The sequence below is a fragment of the Agelaius phoeniceus genome, chromosome 2 (assembly GCF_051311805.1).
Source record: "Agelaius phoeniceus isolate bAgePho1 chromosome 2, bAgePho1.hap1, whole genome shotgun sequence".
Taxonomy (NCBI): domain Eukaryota; kingdom Metazoa; phylum Chordata; class Aves; order Passeriformes; family Icteridae; genus Agelaius; species Agelaius phoeniceus.
The window spans coordinates 42,005,449-42,025,123 of record NC_135266.1 but is presented as its reverse complement, the minus strand read 5'-3'; the positions used below and the strand labels follow the sequence as shown (position 1 = coordinate 42,025,123).

Below are 19,675 nucleotides of genomic sequence, written 5' to 3'. Positions count from 1 at the left end.
TCAAGAAAAGCTTCTACACACAAAGTAAGATGAACCAGTTACTGCATTGTTTATTAAGTTTCACTTGATTCCTCCTGACAACCATTTAAACAATGAATGTTGGGAAATGTCTCTCAAAGAATCAACAATAATGGCTGGGATCAGGGCTTTTATATCCAGCTAATACTGTTTTTAGAAAGGAGAAAATATTTCTTCCTGAAGGGATTATAAGAAGTGTTATAAAAGACACCTGCAAACAAAACAAGTGACAAAAGATCTCTATCATTATTGATAGCATTTATCTTTTGTAAAAATCTCTGCTTCATCAGAAATAAATACATATTTGCTCTTGAATTTCAAAAGCAACCACTAAGCAAGAAGCCTGCTGATCAAGAAGAGTAAGTTTTAGAAAACCTGCCAAGAAGAAAGTGGTTTTTTCTTATGGATAGCAGTGCATTATTAATCAACACTAAGATCCTAAATTTTCTTTTCTGATGCCAAATAGAGAAGGCAAGCTTTGAACCACAGTGTCTTTTTGTCTTTTTAATACTCTACTGGACTTGTAAAATCTACTTTGTTTTTTGGAAAGCAGAAACTTTTCACTTAAAAAAACAAACTCCAGAATTTGAAAAATAATTCAATAGCCAATTAAAAAAAAAAAACCCATATAAATTAATCAAGATGAAGGAAAATGTTTACCAAATGTGGTTTACAGTAGGAGCTTGAAAGAAGAAAACAATCACATCTAGAGAAGCAGTCTTCGCTCTTTCATTCCAGACCAGTTCAGTTTTGGAAAGCACACACTGCCTGAAGGATCTATACACTGGTCACTGACTAGGTTTTCCAATGTGCTGGTAGATGTTTCTCTCTGTACACTCTGTACCATGTGCCATGCACACAGCGTAGACACTCTCTCAGCCTTCTTTTGAAGCAGATCAGTTAGTTCTGTCAAAAGTAAGACACTGCAATTCTCAAGACAGTTTGCTTCAGGGTCTGCTCCCAAAAGGAAGTATGGACAAGATCACACCAATTGTGGCTCCCTCTGCTTTTGCAGACTTCTGTAACATTTTCCCAGCAAATTCCGCATCCTCAGACAACCCCACATGCCTTTAAACCACATGCCAGGGCGCGCAAAACACCCACTCAGTTTCTTGCTATAAAACCACCATGTTGTCTTGCAACACAACCCTCACATTATTATTGTAAATGCACACAACTAAAGAAAATGGTTAATCATTTTATCTCAGGATCACAGGACCCAGAGGATGCTCTGGCCATGAGCAGCACACAGTGTGAACACACACACAGTGCAGTCTGCTGTAAAGGGGACACACTGATGCACATATAAACCCCTCTGGCCCAATGGACAAGCAGCACACTGGGCAGGACAGATGGGTTTGACTTTGTGGATGCAAACTGTACGCTAAGAGAAGAGGATGAGGACTGCAGGACAAACTGAACTTCCAGTCAAAAAGAAAGACACATACGTATAGTTTCAAGCCAGCTGAAATAAAGATATTCTGTCTAATAAGACAGTTAATGAGAATGAAGAAGACCTAGAATCTGTACAAACAGCAAAAAATTGTTTTTATAGAAAAAAACACATTGCACTTTCAAGAAGAATTTAAATTAATTAAAATTAAATTAAGAGGCCATGAATTAAAAATCCTAATATTCACTGCAAGCAACTCCCTAACTCACAAAAAAACCCCAATTACTGTAATTGATAGGTAAAATACACCACAGTTCCTTTCTTCCCCAAAATAACACTTTAAAGTGGCACTGTAAAAATCTGAAAAATAAAACATACACCTCAATTTCAGCTACTTCACTAAACTACAAAAAACACTTTATCTTAGTAGGTGTTTCTACTCCTCGGAATAATTTTTTTTTTCTATTTTCAAGAGTTCAACAAGAACAATATGATTAAACTGTTCAACCTGAAATGTCTTTGGTTAATTTTTAAATAAGTCAAAACAGGGTTTATATCCTGAATAAGTTATCTTTAAGAGACGAAGCAAAGCTAGCAATAGCACCTTAAGAAACATTCCTGACCTCAGCATGACAGGTGTGATCCACTAAGTGGATCCAGATAATCCACTAAGTCTTTTTTTATCTAGCCTCCACAATTCTGTGTATTCTGTGATTCATGTTATTTTCATACAGTACGATCGCTCTTTTTCAGATTTATCCTCCTGCAATTTTTTACGAGAAAGATTAATAGCAACTGCAACAGAAAAAATTACCTTGATGTCATGTATAATCCTTTATCATTTCATCATTATCAAAATCTCAGTGCTTTGTCCATCTTTCTTTTCTGCAGCAACTTATTTCACTTGTTCCTATTAAGGCTATTATATTCACCCTATTACTACTAATCTTTTCTTTGTAAATAGCCACACCTATTTTAATCCGAAATGGTGTGGTAAGCATTTGATTCTTTGTGGAAGTAGACATGTAATTAGGTTAATCTGTGCTATCTTTTCATGTGAGCTGATTGTTTCTTTACTATGGACATATTTCTTATAACAGCAATAAGCTTGCCAGATTGCTTGGAGGCAAATCAGGAGCAATTTACCAAGCATGTAGCTGCTATGAGCTGAAATCTTGACATAATAGCAAGCTGTGTATAGCCACTCCTACCTAGCAGTTATTACTCATGTTAGCTTTTTACTGACACGTTAAATTTCAACCGCACCTTTCTTTCACAAACAAGTACTTTCCTTCGACTCAGCTACATCTGTGACAAATAGCTGATCTTCAGCAAAGCATACAGGAATCTAAATGCAGAATGCAGTGCAGAAGTCTCTGACAGCAGCAACTGAATTACCTGCACAAAGTCCAAGAAGGTCAATGGAAGCAAGTCATCCAAGTGGCCAATATCTTTGGAGAAACGATTTAAGATTCTTCCTACAGAAACAGGGTTGAGAAGAAAAACAAAAGGGAAGTAAATATAATTCCTGAAAAGATCCATGTTTTACCACTTCAAAAACAATTAAAAGGAAACAGCTGGACTTCAAAAATAAAAAGACAATTTTGGAAACCCCCATGAAGGGAGTCTCCTAAAACCACTGCAATATATTTTGAAGAATTTTTTTACAAATGCCTTCTACCCAAATATAAAATCTTCACTTAAACAGATAGAAAAAAAAAATAAATGGGCTTTGAAGATAATATTTCAACAGTATTTAACAGGTGAAACACACATGCTTTATATGCTTAACACAGGCAGGTAAAGGTTTACAGGTCAGACAACTTAATGCAAGTTTCATCAAGCAACAGCTGGAATCTGCTTCTATCCTTGACTGAAACTCACTAGTGCATGCATGTCTCAGATAGATCATAGCTGATCTAACTGATCTTTTTTAGCATTTCTGTTGTCACCCCTCAGCATTATACATGGATTCAAATTGCAGGCGTTTCTAAAATAAAATCTGAGATAGATTTGCACTCATGCAGCCTTACATTTATACTTATTGAAAACCTTGACAATACTGATCTTTATTAAAGCTAATAAAACGATTTTTAATCTGCTGTCAGTGAAGCATTTACATTTCTCTATTTTCCCAAGTTCTACTTGACTGAAAAAAGTCAGTTATATCAAGACTTCTTTCATAATTAAAGTCACAGAGCTGCCACCCATAAGTGGATTAGTATCTTTCTCTATTAATCAGTATCTCTACTCACCAGGAAAGAAACGAAACCAGGGGTGGGAATCTGGCTATTTCTAAGGTGTGTGATGCCCATACATGCATTCACATTGCTTTGTTATCTGCATATATCTTGATTCAATTATACTTTTAACTGGTACAAACATATTCACTGCACTGGCAACAAAAGACTTTTTTTTTCTCCTTTCAAAGGAGCTCATTAAACTGAAAGCAAGTTTAAAGTTTCCACACAGTGCCCTGGCAACGTAATTTAGAGATAAGAGATACTGAAGGAACTTCTGTAGCAACCATCATGCTAGTTCTCTGCTCACAGCTCTTTTTCATTAATTTCTTTTTTAAGGGAATTTCTGTTCCACACCAAACAATACAGAAAACATCCTCTCCTCAGGTCTGGGACATGACTCTGAAGAGAGACACTGGTGGCAAAGAGCTTGTTCTGCAATACTTCTCTACCCAAGGCAGTTACTTCAGGCAGCCAACAGCTGAATTCATCCTGTTTTTAGGCTTTGCACACAGAGAGGAAGGGTGTACAGCAGCACAAGACTCAGAAAAATCTCTTTCATCTTTTTCTACTAGGAATAGCATGTGGGGATGTTCCCTTTTATTTGTATCAGGGTAGATACATCAGAAGAAAATCCAAGGCAACTAAAAAAAAAAAACAACTTTCTTTTTGCATGATTTTCTCTCATGGAGACTGGTCACAGAAGAGTGATCAAGCACATGCTGCATGCACGCTGTCACTAAGGCTTCTTAATATCCTTAAATATCACATTCTAGGTTATTTTCAAATGAACCAAGTCTTCACTGGCAAAAAGAAAATCATTTGAAGAGGTTAAATGCTTCCTGTTGATAGAGGCTTCCTTAGCTGCATGTCCAGGAAGGGCAGATAAGGAAAACTAGGTGGAATAACAGATTGGGCTCAGGGTATTAGAAATCTGTTCACAGCTTTGTCACTTGTCTTCTGAGTGACTTCACTTTATTTTACAGAGCAAGGAGCACAGCAAGGAGAGGTGACAGTGCTAAGCCCCTCCATGAAAAGCTGTGAGACCCACCAATGAGGAGCTGCACACAAGGGCAAAGGATTATTCCCATAGCAAGCAAACCACACCTTAATTCAGCCTAAGAATCACCTTTTTGCCTTTAAACCCCAAGTAAGTTTTACTTGTAGTGGTTTCAGACTTATATAAGAAGCCATTGCACAAAGGCCACCCCAGGTGTCACTGCCAGGAGGCAGCAGGGTCACTCAGGCTGGCTCCTCTCCACGGCCACAGCAAGGTCAGCCCCTTGCAGGCATCTCCAGCCATGGAGCAATGCCTGCACATTTAGAGTGACTGTGGCTCTCCTCCTCTTCCTGTGAAGTTCTCTGAGCAACGTGGTCATGACAGAAAACTCAGCTCAGCCAGGCTGTCCCCAGCAATCCCTGCTTTCACTGGCTCTTCCATGTTACCACCAACCACTCCAGTTCCCAGAGGTAATCACGCTGCTAATTGCCAAAACTGCATTTTTTTGCATCTGCCTTATGGAATTGTTAAGTATAACAATGTTTCTACAGCCTCTGTTTTGACAGTTCTGTGAGCTGCCACTAGGAAAGTGGAAATTAATCTGATGTTATCAATAAAACATGAAAACATCTTTTAATCTGCCTAATCCTCTTTAAAATGTAAATACAGCAATTCTGTAAAATGACACTGACTAAAATTTGATGAGCAAAAGAAATGGTATATGAAAAAGACAAACCTTGAAAACTGGAACTTTTCACAGTCCACCTAATACAACAATTAAACAGCGGCAACATGAATCAGTTGCTTCCCAAATAAACAATAAAGTGAATCTCTGACAGCAGAGCTTCACTGTTTTTGAATTCTCTAATTACTGAAAAATTAGTCTATTTAGTGTTTGCACATAGAAATTCTGGAAAATGACACGTGAAGTCATTAAGGACCAGGAAAATATTTTGCTTATTGCTAAGAGGTCAGTATCTCCCTCCTGTACTGTTTATCTGGTGACCATTAATGCTTTTCTACAGCTAAAGGCAAGTGACAAACCCACAAGCCTTAGCTTTATTTTTGTCACTGCTGTTTTTCAATTCTACTACCTCAGAGACAGAAGAAGAGAAAATACAAGTCTGGAGATGCACTTCAGATCCTGTTCACACGGATGTAACTGAACTTGCATTTTATACAGCATGTCCTACACAGAAGGAAGGTGCAGTAACTCACTAAAGCAAGTTCCTTCACCATGTGGCAGGGACAGCAATGCACCTTCAAGCAGAAGTGTTATGCTTTGGAATTATCCACAAGATACCCCACAGCCATTACAGTATTGCATTCAAAGCAATTGCTTCATTTATAAGGACGTCTACTAGTACAAGAGGTCGATTTCACAAGGTATGAAGAAACAACTATTCCCACTTACTGGAAGCACAGTAAATCAGTGACTTGCTTATGCATAATTAAGCATGCTAGAGAAAACATTCCAGATTTAAAAGTTAAAGTACCTATTTGGAGTCAGGACTCAAAATGCTTACAGTTGACTACAGATTCTTCCAGAATGTGCAAACTTAACTTTTGAGAATGCTTCTTCAGACTATGGAAACTGTTGCACCTGCTATTCAAGAAGGGCAGGAGCTGCACAACTTACCTGCCCCCACACCCCGAAAATTATGTTTTCTCTCCAAAACCTCTGAATTCTTCTCTCCTAATCTTACAGACTATCAACATAAACTTGACACCATAGTTCATATTTCCAAAAAACCCCAAACTCCTTAAGTAAGCATCTCTGAGATATACATGCCAAGAAACAATAATTCTTAGATCAGTCTAGTATATCCAATTCACAAAAAAATTTAAGCTCCTTTAATACCTACATCCTTTACTTATCCCAGTGAGGGGCTACAAAAGCAAAAAGAAAATACTACATCTAAAACTTCTAAGTCAAATTTCACCAAACCACAAAGAAAAAAAGTCTTTTAAGAAATCAAGGCTTAAGTATGCCAATGTTACAACAGCATCCAAACTGGTGAATAGTATCTGCTACTTCAATCACTCAGGCTTCCATGCAGTGTGTAGTGTGAGTAGCAAGCTGCAAAACGGGACGTGCTCTCTTCAGCAGTCTTATGTTTGTTTTTACATCAAATAACTTAATCAGAACACACACTGTTGTTAGATTTCTTCCGAAGTAATTAAATAACTATTCAATGCCAATTAATCACTGTTAAATAAGGGTCTGTCACCAAAGTGCTATGTACACATTTCAGACTATTTAATGGTCAAATACTTGGCAGTATCAAAGTTAAACAATGATTCATTAAACCTCCTCCCGTACACAATAGTTAGGCTAAACTTGAAGTGAAAGAATCAAAACTCTTTTGTACTCTGTGAAAAAGACATCAAACCTCAGTATGTGATATTCTTTTCTTCCTTGCTCTGTAAACTGCTTTAATTGCACGAATCAGAATGTGTTCAGGTGCTACAAACCCACTTTTGCTTCTGCAGGTGCCTACTGATACTTTGGAATAGATGTTCAAACCTATCACACAAATAATGAAAATACTTGACTGTGCCACACCTTTTAAAAATGTTTATACATACTTTATCATGAAAGAAATATAATCCAAACTGAATCAACACTCAAGATGTAAACACCAGAAAAGGATTTTTTTTTTTAAACAAGAAACTAGGATCCTCCACTGGAATAGCCAAATGCCATCTACAGTATTCAATGTTGTGCAACCTGAATTCCAACGACCCTAAGAGCAAGAGTACATTATTTCTAAATGTATTTGGCACTTCTAGTGTACTTTGTTGGCCAGGGCATTCACTGAAATACCTCTGTGTAATACAATAGAGTAGGCACATTGATTTTCTATACCTTGCAATGAGTTTACAAAACCTTTATACTCACTTGCTTCATCACACATTGCAGAAATACTTTGTCACTACTTCTCTACTTCACTGACTCGCCTCTTTGGAAAAGAAGAAGGGTTTAAGAAAAGGGCCCTCTACACACAGAAAGATTTTGCCACTTGTGTGTGTGTGTGCACGGGTGCGCAGTCTTGGAATGTTTCTCCCCTCAGAGATCAGGCTAATCCTCAGTGCAGGCAATTTTAATTGCATCACACTTTTTATTTCAATATGTAAATGTTATTAATAAGTACTGCTTTGCATAGTAACCTAAACTCCTCCATTGCAATTGGCCTAAATATCCCTATCCATTCACCAGGGGGGAAAAAATATTCAAAATCTCTTAAGCTACTCTGAAGCCAGAACACCCTCACTACCCAGCTTCCATGGAGAAGAAGTTATACTCTCTTCCTCTCCTTGCTGTAAACTCACAGGAACCTGTCTAAAGCCAACCTGTAGTGCTAAGAATAGATTCAAGAAGCTACTTAGTTCATTTATGTGTAACTAAACCCAAACAACCCCAGCTAGGATTGCACACTTGCTTGAAGGTATGTCACACCAAGGAGATGCTTGCAAAGGAGATAACCTTTGGATGGATCCATGTCAGACGATCCCAACGCATATTCTGTGCAGCCACTGACTTTGCTGAGTGAGCAGAAGCCCCTTGTGTCCCCCACACCCCTGACACCAGGGTGGCTGGGTGCCACCACTGCAACAGCCATGGCACAGTGTGGGCTTCCTGACCCCAAAGAAAGGAATCGTGCACTCCAGCAATCCCAATTACAGCTTGGAACACCAAAGCCCTTTTAAATGGACACCTGGTAGCAAAATAATGCTCTCAAGTGTATGTGTGGCAATAAAGGCACACTCAAAAAGTACAAATATAAGAAACAGCTGTACAGAACTGGGTACATGTGCACACCCGTCCACTGAACTGCACTGAACACGCTTCCCATTCTGTCTGTGGTACAAACTGGCAGCTCCCCACAGATCTTGCTGTTAAGCTGTGGCATTCAGCAACTGATAAGCCTTTACCCATGCTCAGTTCACACACACAAACACACACACACCCTGAAAAAAAAAAGTACTGCAACTACAAGCAGCCTGCCGTTTCATCAAAGCAATGACAAAGTGGATTGTCCGTATCAAATGTTGGCAGGAAGCAGACATTACATCAACCTTGTAAAATACAACTATGAAATCAACAAAATAATTAAAGATGGATTACCGACTTTGAAAGGAATTGTAAGTTTGTGAAATATTTCTTCAGAAAGAAATCTGGAAATGCATCTCCTGCATAACTGTCAATTACTGATCTACTCTGGCTTTTCTTCCATATTTCTACAAAGAAACGTCAAAAGGTCTGTTATCTTTTTTTAATATATGTTTAGCACCACATGTCCACACAAACTGCCATATACAGCATTGCTGTCTTCCCCACAGGCATCCTATAAATATAAATAAGAAATTCTACCCCATTTTTTTTTTCTTTAGCAGTCTGAAACTGATAGGAATATTATCACTTTCTTAGACATTTGCAAATAGGCACAGTGGTGCTGGGCCGAAATATGCTGAGACCATAATATCCATTTATCTAAACTGCCAGCATGTAATGAATTCAGGTGGGAAGCCTTCTATCCAAATTAATTTACTACTTGAAAAGGACTTTTTACACAAATGCTGTCAAACAAGAAAACAGTTAGGAAATGAGAAGAAAACGCAAACACTGTGTTTGATCTTATTTTTAAGTGTAGGATTTAAAGGAAGAAGAATAACTATGATAAAGATAAGAATGGAAAACAGGCTTCTTTGGAAATGAATTTTTATTTTTACTGCTGATGGAGACATCTACATTACCTAGGATGAATACACTGATCCTAACTGTAGAGTTGTTTCTGGAGCTTCCTAGTCCATACATACCATTGATTGGAATTACCCTGCTGTGGCAAACCAAAATAGGTCAAGGCTCTATGCAATTTTTTTCTCTCTTTGGTAATTTATGTGGTGCAGTTGATTTGTCCTTTTTCCTGGGTGTACTCAGAAGAGCATGTGTATTAATATCTGTTATCACCAGCCAAAGCCGCCTCACATAAGATACAATGCAGAAATTACATCTAAAGTCTCCACTAAAAACAGAAGCACACAAAGGAAAAACCTTGACTGTGTGGAGGAAGTGTAGCTTTCCTGCGTTCTGAAATTGCTTTCTTGGCAAATCTCAAAATACCTTCTGCATCCTAAATGCCTTTCTGATTGTATCTCATTACCCATTAACTAAGTTGGTTACAATTCCAGATGTAACAGCATTTATAAAAGAGAATTTAACTTTGGTGCTGTATTATACTTGCTAACAAAGTGATCCCGTTTAAAAAAGTGTGCTAGAACTGGGATAATATATTCATCAGCAATTTTCTAATTATTGATCCCTGTAATCATACTCTGTAATTGATTGTGAAAGGAAGATTCAAAATCATCTAAAAGTACACACTTCTGGCAATATATAAAAGTCTTATGCTAGAATCTGAGTACAAAACTACATCTCTGCTTCATAATTAGAATGACAATGGAAGCAGACACCTGCAACCCCCCCAGTCCCTGGAGTAATACCAAACTTCTAATATGTAATCCTGTGATGAAGATTGCCAGAACAAAGTTCTAACCATTCTAGAAGTTAAGCTCTCGATATCCTCTCTGTTTCATATTAAACTCATCCACTGAAGCTATTTTAAGTTATCCTCAGTTTAATGAAAAAATTTCTACATTTAAACATACTGAAACAAAAAACCTCACAACCTAAAATGACACCACCGAATCTAATGAACTGCCAAAATACAGCAGAAGTTAATTTCTGCTGAATGCTTTACCATAAGCACCATGACTTTTAAGTCCCATTTTTAAGGGCCACAGTCCAACTGAACAAAAAAACAAACCACAAAAAAACCAACCAAACAAACAATCCAAAAAAAAGTAACCATTTGCAACTTCTTATTAATTGGCCTTTAAAAAGATGCCAAGTTATACACTACTGAGTAAGTTCTCCATTGATTTTTCTCCATCTTCTTTTTCATATATTAAGTTACCTACTTCAACTTCTCACTTTTGTAGGTAATGTTTTGTGTTTCTGTTACACAGATGCAAAGCAATCTGTGTAACAGAAACACAAAACATTACCTACAAAATGTAGTCTTATAATGACTTTCTACTGGCACAATTATGAATTTGATTCTTGGCTAAAATATTTAAGCACAAATGCACCCACTTATAAAAGAGCACTTGTGCTGCCTACAAATCCAATTTGGCCAGAAAATATGTCCCCAGTGCTGTTTTGCTGGAAAAGGGACTGAGAAAATTTAAACAGAATACTACAAACAGGATGGACTGAAGTATCTGAAGAGTATTTTGTTACTGGAATACTTACATGAGAGGAGGTTACATTCTTTCCTTTCCTCCTCAGTACATTCAAACACCCAAAGGACCTTGGGCTATTAGAGCTATTTTTATATTTTGGAGCTATATATATAATACATACATCAATGCAAGAAGTAAAATAAAAATGGAAATATATGTCACCTTCCTGATAAGGTTTTTCCAACAATGAAAAGGAGTTTTCCTATGTTATTTATACTATTAAGACATGATTCAGAATAGGCTTTAAATAATGCATTTCAGAAAATATGGAGGTGGATCTCACACAGCTCTTGCAAATCTGCTCATATTTGTTGCTTTTCCCATTTTATCTCCTAAAGATAATTTGCATAATAAGAATCTTAATTTCCAGTGTTCCAATGTTTTTCCCTTCCCCCTCTCTTTTTTTAATTGGTGTTAAAGCTAGAGGGGCTCAATCATCAATCCAGTCTAAAATAAGAATGGAGAAATAAGACATTACTAGATATAAAGCATTTGGCTCCTGAAATTTTAGTTGAAACTGCTATATGGTTATCACTGCTATATGGTTATCATTCCAAAAACAAATAATATGCCATTTTTTACCAATCTTATATATTCAGATCCCCATTCATCTTCTTCCTTTTTCTGGAACCACGAAAGGAAATTCCATAGGACTGTTTCTTCTGTTTAGTAGTCTATAGGGACTGAATTCTGCAGAGGCTGTCTTGGGACAGCCAAGACTTCTGGCCTCTACCTAGCCCACCCATTCTGAGGATAAAGCCTCTGGAGAGGCCAAACAGCAGAGGCATTTCATATCTCCATCTGACTGTAAACTGTTCTCTTTTGCTTGGCATGTTCCTTCAGCTTGATCATTCATTTTTTTTAGCTTCAGTTCATTTTTCTTTCTCTCTTCTTCTGGAATATGTGAATGTTTGGAGGGATTCTCTCTAAAGGTCATTCATTATATACCTACGTAATGATTCCTGAAACACATTTTCCTTTATAACTATTCCTACTATTAAAAAAAAAGCCACTGGGAATAAAAAAAAAAAAAATTAAAAAAAACACATGGGTTTGGCTATCCAGAATGCTCAATGGGTGACACTAGATAATTTTCAGTGGATTTTTTCCTGCCTCACATGGAAGGTCATTACTACAGAACTCAAGAGATATTCTGGTATAGCTGTCAGAAAGCTCACTTAGTCTGCTGTGCAAATAATCAAAGCATTCTCTTGTAATATTTGCTCTGTGTTAAAGAGGACACACCCCACCCCCTCATGCCCCATGAAAATAAATATTTTGCTTCAATTTGAGACTTCACCTACTCTTCTGTTTTGTGGCTGGCACCAAATGCCACTTGTAAATCTTGCCTGAGAAACAAACAAAAATCTTTTGTCTCAGAAAAACTGAAGGCAGTCACAACCCAAGAGGTTTATTCCAGAAGTGATGTCCAAGAGAATATACATATAGTCTGACAATGCATTTCCTTGGGCCATTGGCTTCTGGGGAAAAAAATATCACTATAAAGTAAACTTCTTTACAGACCAAACTATAATTAACCTAAATGAAATCAGATGAGAGTGAGGAAAAAAATGAGAAAAAAAACCAAATATGACCTCTGCTCTACAGTATATCTTATTCATTACATTAAAAGAAAGACATTTTAATAATTATATTGTTAAATGATAAGCATTTTGAAAAGCTATACTGCACTGCCTTTGACTCTACTGTACTCCTCTACTGGGCAACTATTAGAAAGCTTCATCTCAGAGACAAAAAAGAAAAATATACTAGAAATAAGCAGCTACAAATGGGAAATAGCTGCTGACCACACTAAAACATTAGTTGTGCATATATCAAAACCAAAGAACCTTTAATGTTTATGTATAAATATACCTTAAATATTACATACTTATTACACCTTACATATGTGTTGCCTAAAGAAAAAATCCTACAATTTCCTCTTTTTCATGGCTTTTAAATAAGAAACTTAAAAATTCTTAACTCTAAGAAACTCAGAATGATAACTATGTTAACAGCAACATTTTTTCACTGCTCTATGAACACAGAAAAAAATTCATACACATTGAGGAGGAAAAAAATTACTTGACTGAACCATCATTCAAGCAGAAGTGAATACAATTTACAAACCCTTTTGGTTTTGTTAAGATCAGAGACACTGTGAAGCTCTGATTTACAGCTGTCCAGCAGTACAAATTCCTAAGTAAATAAACAGGCTAAAACAGAGGAGTGCTGCTCACAACAAGGGACTCCTGAGATCTTTGCCATTTGTTGTCTGCATGTCAGAAACAGCCAGAAGAGGATTAATGGACCTGAGGCAGGAGGCAGAGCCTCACTGGGATGCAGGCTGGACCAGTACGTAGCCAGCAGCGTGTCCTGCCCTGAAGAGTTTTTTGTGCCAGTTAAGAGAAACCAGCAAAATTGACTGCAGAAGGAATAAGGAGCTAGGGGAAGATGCAGCAGTAAGCTGGAACAGAAAGTTGCAGGACAAGATTGTGTTTTAAAGTACAGGAACACAAAGGGGTCATGGAATTAATGAGTTTTCCCCACCCATATGTTTAACTGCTGTCAGTGTACTGTGGTTACAACGCCACTGGTGCATCTTAAGAGATGATTTTAAGATGAAAATGTGCCAGCTTGTAGATGAACTTTAGTGCACAGTGAGCAGGAAGTTACAAAGATGTAAGCATGAAAGAGAAACAAGCAGAATTATGAGGGAGGGAATTAAAAACACTGGAATGTGCCAACAGCTCCATTCACCAGGTGCAGAAATAGTAAAAGCCTTGCATGGGGGAAGGCTAAATGTGCAAACCAAGTCATACTCCTCTTAACAATTCCTGTTAGACTCTTTCACAGTATATTGGGGCTGTAAGATTAAGAAAAGATCTCCCTCCATCTGGCCCTGGGGAGCAGCTGCAAGACAGAATTGTCAAGAGATAAGCTGGCAGTCCCAGTCACAGACCTCACCAAACCTGGGGTGTTTGGATATTGAGAGAGTTTTGTCTACACACTGACTTGAATTTTTGCCCTGTTTGCATGTGTCCTCTGCTTCACCCTCAGCTTCATACACTGCATACCCACTCCCTATTTCCTCCTGTCTCTCTTCCTTCAGCATTGGTTCTTCCATTCTCCTTCACCATGGCATGGCACAAGCTCTAGGTACAAATGTCACCCCCACACACAACCAAGGCACAAAGCCCAACACAGCAAGACACAGGCTAGAAAGTGTGGAAGAGTTGGGGACACAGCAACTGAGAACAAAAGGTGAACACAAGGTGATTGCAACACTTAAAACCAGAAAAGTGCCTGAACTGATGTTTTGGAAATGCAGAGTGACAAAAACAGTCAGATACAGGAATAACCCATAAGCCATAAAGCCAACAGAAAGGGTGTTTTACACTGAAAAAGAGGGGAAATATAGCAAGGGAGAACTCAGGTTCTGAAGTAGTTCCCAAACTAGAACTGTGGAAGTCAAAAAGCCAGTGTCACCTGAAGGGAGATGGCAAAGTGCATCCAGGACATACTGCACAACCATAGGCACTGCACACACACAGACTATTCACAAGCTTATACTCTGACAGACAAGGGAAGACTTATATCTATTGAAAGAGATGTCTTTAGAAAACAATTCAGAGGATTTCAGTTCTTGCTTTACACTGCTCTTAAAGGAGCATACTTCACTCTGCTAACTATAGAACTGCAGGGGAAACAGATGGCTGAGTCTCATTAGTCTTTAGAGTATACTCTGATTAGTTTGCTTAATTTCATTCACACAGGGTCTTAAGACTTCACAAGGCCAATTAAGATTTCAGGTAAAGGAATTATCAGTAAGAGTTTTCTTTCTTTCTTCAAAATATGTCTGTCATTGGATTTTAACAGTTCTCTTACTTACACATTGATTTTGTTTTCCTGACATCCATTTTCACCACAGATTGGTTTTTGTCATTCTTTTAAACCAGCAGCTTTTCTGCTGAAAATACATTAGACACATTAGGATGAAACAAGTTCCAGGATTTTAACAAACAGGACAACTAGAGGAGCCACGTAAAGACTATGACAAAAATACCTATCACTCAAGTATAGGTACATAATACATAAATCACTATTAAATCCTCTCATGGACCTGAAGCACAAGTTCTATTTTGTAATATGCATTAAAATTTTTGCAAATAATAACCGATCATAATCTGACCCCAGACAGTTTGGGAAAGGTTCTTTCAAAACAACAGCTTTGCCATTATTCTGCATTGAAAAAGACATCAAATTTCAGATAAGGCATGAATAAAATGGAAAAATACACATATAATAATGAAAGCAAATGACAGAAAAATATCTTGTGTTTTTGTTTCCTTCTTTGCAAAACAGCATGAGCACAGAACTTGATTCGGGATCAATTTGTGGATGCATCATTAAAACATAGGAAACAAAACTATACCTCCAAGCAAAAAAACCACAAAAGCCAAATTGTGTTAATAAACCAACCACCTGTATTAAAATTACAGAGTATTATTAGTAACAACTTAGCATGGTAGTTTATTTAATTAGAATATTTGGAGAACTAATGTTGGCTCTGATAGTTTTCAAAATGTAGCTTAACTTTAGAATGCATATGAAAAGCATTCAATAAACCTTTCATCACAGCTGAACGGTATATACAACACCTCTTAATTTTCTGAATGTCTGTTTTGTCCTTGCCTGACTCTAGAGAAGAACTCCTCAAATAACAGTTCACATATGAATACAATATGAAACTAATATGAACATTCAATTCCTGAACTTTTTAGGGTCAACTATACAGTGGTCATGCCCTCAGGAAGGGGTCACGAACAAGTTTAAGTCTTTGGATGAATCTAAAACCTCATAGGACCTTCTGGACAACTGGGGGTTTGTTTCTTTGTTTCTTCTGGTTTTCTGACAATGGAAATTGAAAATGCCTCTTGACATCAAGGTTTTGTAACCTTTTATAATCTGGTGTTTTTCTGGAAAACTGTCACAGGTATACAAAATGCTAAAATGCTGGGCTTATGAAACAAAAGTCTTTAGCACAGCACATGATCTATTCTACCTTCCAGAAAGTTCCTTTCTTCAACAGGCACCACACCCACACCCTCAGAAGTTTGTCCACAATAGACCACTTGGCATGATTAGGACCTAAATTAAGTCAAGACATCACAAGTTACCTCAACTAGAAATACAAATAAATTTGAAAAATAATCCAAGGTATGTTGTGAAACAGTATCTCTCAAGTGTTACCATTTGCATGGGTTACATTCTTTACTCCTCAGTGCATTCAAGCACCCAAAGGACCATTATGCTGAAAAAAGAGATGCTAGAAGAACTGAAAAGTTTTGACATCACACAATTTAAACTAGCTGTGAATCCCCCTTGAGGAGGTATGAATCATCTCTGAGGTTTAAATTAGATTATCAACCAAGTGGAGCAGCACAGTAAATCTACAATAAAAGATGAATGCCTACAGGAAAATAATTTTTGCCCCTAGTGGCAGATGCTTGAACTTTAAAGGATCTGAGACTAAGCTCTTTGTCTAAGCCTCCCTGACAGAAAACAACTGAAATAATGTTTTTCGTTGGTCCAACTTTGCTCCACATGCCACATGAAAACAGTATCTAAACCCTGTAAATGAAAGTATATTGTCACTTCTAAACCAATTGAGGATCAAACAATTTAGAGAAACCAAGACTTATTTTGCTGACAATTAAGCTCTATCACCAAGAGTCGAGATTCAATGAAATTTGACAATTGTGAAGAAAAAGGCTTTTGTCTGACTAAGTCTGAAGCATTTGGAAGAATCAACAGAAAATCAGAAGCCCAAATTAGATCGAAAAGCCTTTGAGGATAAAATTCACTAATTAAAGTAACTGCCTTTGTTGCTCTGGTTCCTCTCTGAATTGCTTTGGTATCACAGCAGAAAGGCATACAGCAAGAGGAAAAACTGGTCTAAGGAGCAAATGTTACACCTGTCACACTTCCTCTTACACCAACAGTATTCTCCATCCATCCTGCTGCTCAAGTTCCACTACGAAGAACCACAGCCCCTTTAAAGATGAGATGAAAGTTAAAGTATAAATCTCTGCTTTGCACCAAATCTGAGAGGTATGAAAGGTCTTTAAAGCCCTCTTCTTCCATGCTGAAAGTTTTTATCCATCACCTTTACTTTGTAGTAATTCAGGTACAACCCAAAGTGCTGCAGGTCACTAGCTGGAAGAGTATTTTTGCACCTCCTTCTCAGGGAGTCAAAGAATGAATGTAACCTTCTGTTTTTCCAAGACCCATAAAAATCAAAGAAACACAGAATGGGGCCTGAGTTGGAAGTTAAAGACCACCTATTTCAAACCCCCCTTCAGTGGGCAGTGACACCTTCCACAAGACCAGGCTGCTCAGAGCCCCATCCAATGTGGCTTGAACACTTCCAAGGATAAGGCATGGACAGGTTTGTATGGACAACCTGCGCCAGTGCCTCACTACTCTCACAGCAAAGAATTCTTTCATAATATCTAATATAAATATACTGTCTTTCAGTTTTACTAACTTGTTCTCCTTCTGCCCATTTAATTGAACAATAAGTAAAATTTCTATTCAAAACACTTCTATGCCCTTCTAAAAATGATTAACAAGTACTCAACAAGCATTTTAACATCCTGCATCTCATAAGAAGCACAACAACAACAGAGGAAGAGCAGGAAGGTATTAACAAATTAAGCAGTGCTCACAGCACTACATTTTAAGCTAAAACCACCTCATATCATTTCAGAAACCTGGGATTTTGCATTTCACTAAACATTTGTATCTCTATTAAAAGTACATAATAATATCGCTTTAGTACATGGCTAAGAAGGGACAAAAATTAATTAAATCCTATTTTTCCACAGGAATGTTTCTATTTTTTCAAGCAAACAAACACTTCTGGAAAGCGTCAGATTGGACATTTCCACTCTTGAACACTCAGCAGGTGAACAAAATCATCTGTATAAGCCCTCATAATCTTAGAGAAACACTTATTTTTGAACAATCACTTCTAAACACTGTCCTTAAGCCTTCGGTAGTAGCTGAGCAACACTGGTTATTAAACTGAGGTGCAGCAGAGTTTATTTTTTCTTATCTGAATTTAAAAAAAATATATTGGGATTGTTTTTTCCATTTTTTCTCTTGGGGATTTTTGGGGGTTTAAATATAAGCAGCATTCAGTGAATGGCTTTGAATTCAATATTAAATCATACTTGTAGCTTAATTATAAAAGAAGATCATTGTCACTGTGTATTTGGAATATTAGAACTTGTCAGCTTTATAAAAACCTCAAGGCACTTTTTTCTCTCAAATTTGGCTTTATTTTGAAAGCACTCCTTAGATAAGATTTCTTAATATTAGAATAAGTCTAGAATAACTAGTTTTCTGTCAAAAATACTGATGAAAAAAAATTCTCTCTATATTGTTAGTTTAATAGAAAAAAAGATGACCCTTCTAAAGCTAAAACCATCTGTATTTCACAGATCTGAGGCTTTAAATTCGCAGAGGTTTCTGCAGGTATCTTTTGTCTCAAAGGACCATCAAACTTGGTTTTTTTTCTCCAATGGTAAGGGAGTATTAGCTGACTGAAGGTAAGAACTACCAACTCTTCCTTAAACCATTTCAACATTTTTTAGTCAGGGAATACCAGAAATATTCTGGAAAGCTAACAGTAATTGTTTACTTTTAGCTGGTTGTTCAGAGAGGAGAGAGGTGAACTGTTCTTCTAGGATCTGGGAATTAAGGAATGATGGGAGAAAGGAAAGAAGTATTGTACCAAAGTCAAGGAAAGCATATGGGCCTTTACATAAACATATGCTCTTTTAAAAAAATGTTAAAAATAGGGTAAATTTCTAAGTGGCACTTTCCAAATCCTAGATACCCATCCTTAAGCACAGGGACTTAACTCTCTAAGTTAAGACAGACACATCTCTTCTCTAATAATAAGCATTACAGATTCCAAAAAAAAAAAATAAAATAAGTGCTCTAGAAGAAGAGAGAAACAAAATAATGTAAACTTTACAGCTTTAAATATTCACATTGAAAAGGAGAGAGTGGGGAAAAACCCCACAATGAGCAAATGCCCCTGGCATCCAATTACTTACTGTCCTCCTGGCATGTCCTAGAAAGGATGGGGCAGGGACAGCATTCCTGTATGAGAAGTTAATTATGATATCTTAAGAACAGATGTAGGAATTTTGCCTAAAATATAAACTAAACTCTTTATTTTGGGTTGTGAACATTCAAACTCATGAACATGAAATTATTCTGAGAAATGAATACACACAGGGACAAAGAAGCATGTATTCCCACTGAAGGGAAGTTTACCACAAAGCAGAGTGTTTTTTCCTGCCTACACACGAATTAGCAATATTCTGCATTGCATCATTTACATATTAAACAGACAGCAACTTCATTGAGAAAAAAGAGGTTTACCACACACACACAGAAATCTCATCACATCTGATAAAAAGAACTGAGGAAGAGTTAGATCATCTCTCTTCCATCTATTATTCCTTGTAATTGCTAGTAAGGATGTCCAAGTTCCAAATCTTCACCTTCTCAGATTTCCAAACACCTTCAGATTATTCTGCACTCTCTGACTCAATATTAAATCAAGCTAGTGAAGACTTATGCTTGAAAGAGAGCAGGAAAAGTAGCATTCCTGGACAAAACAGAGGGTGAATTCAGTAC

At 37.2% G+C, this 19,675-nt stretch overlaps 1 protein-coding gene across 3 annotated transcripts in view; it reads right to left on the bottom strand.

Moving 5' to 3' along the window:
• The window catches only part of ABCC4 (ATP binding cassette subfamily C member 4 (PEL blood group)), a 142,840-nt gene that overhangs the window by 62,492 nt on the left and 60,673 nt on the right, over nt 1-19,675 (bottom strand). For all 3 annotated transcript variants that reach the window (XM_054653071.2, XM_054653086.2, XM_077173557.1), the window contains exon 20: nt 2,810-2,889. In XM_054653071.2, the coding sequence (XP_054509046.1) occupies nt 2,810-2,889 (80 nt within the window). The remainder of the gene's footprint in view (nt 1-2,809; nt 2,890-19,675) is intronic.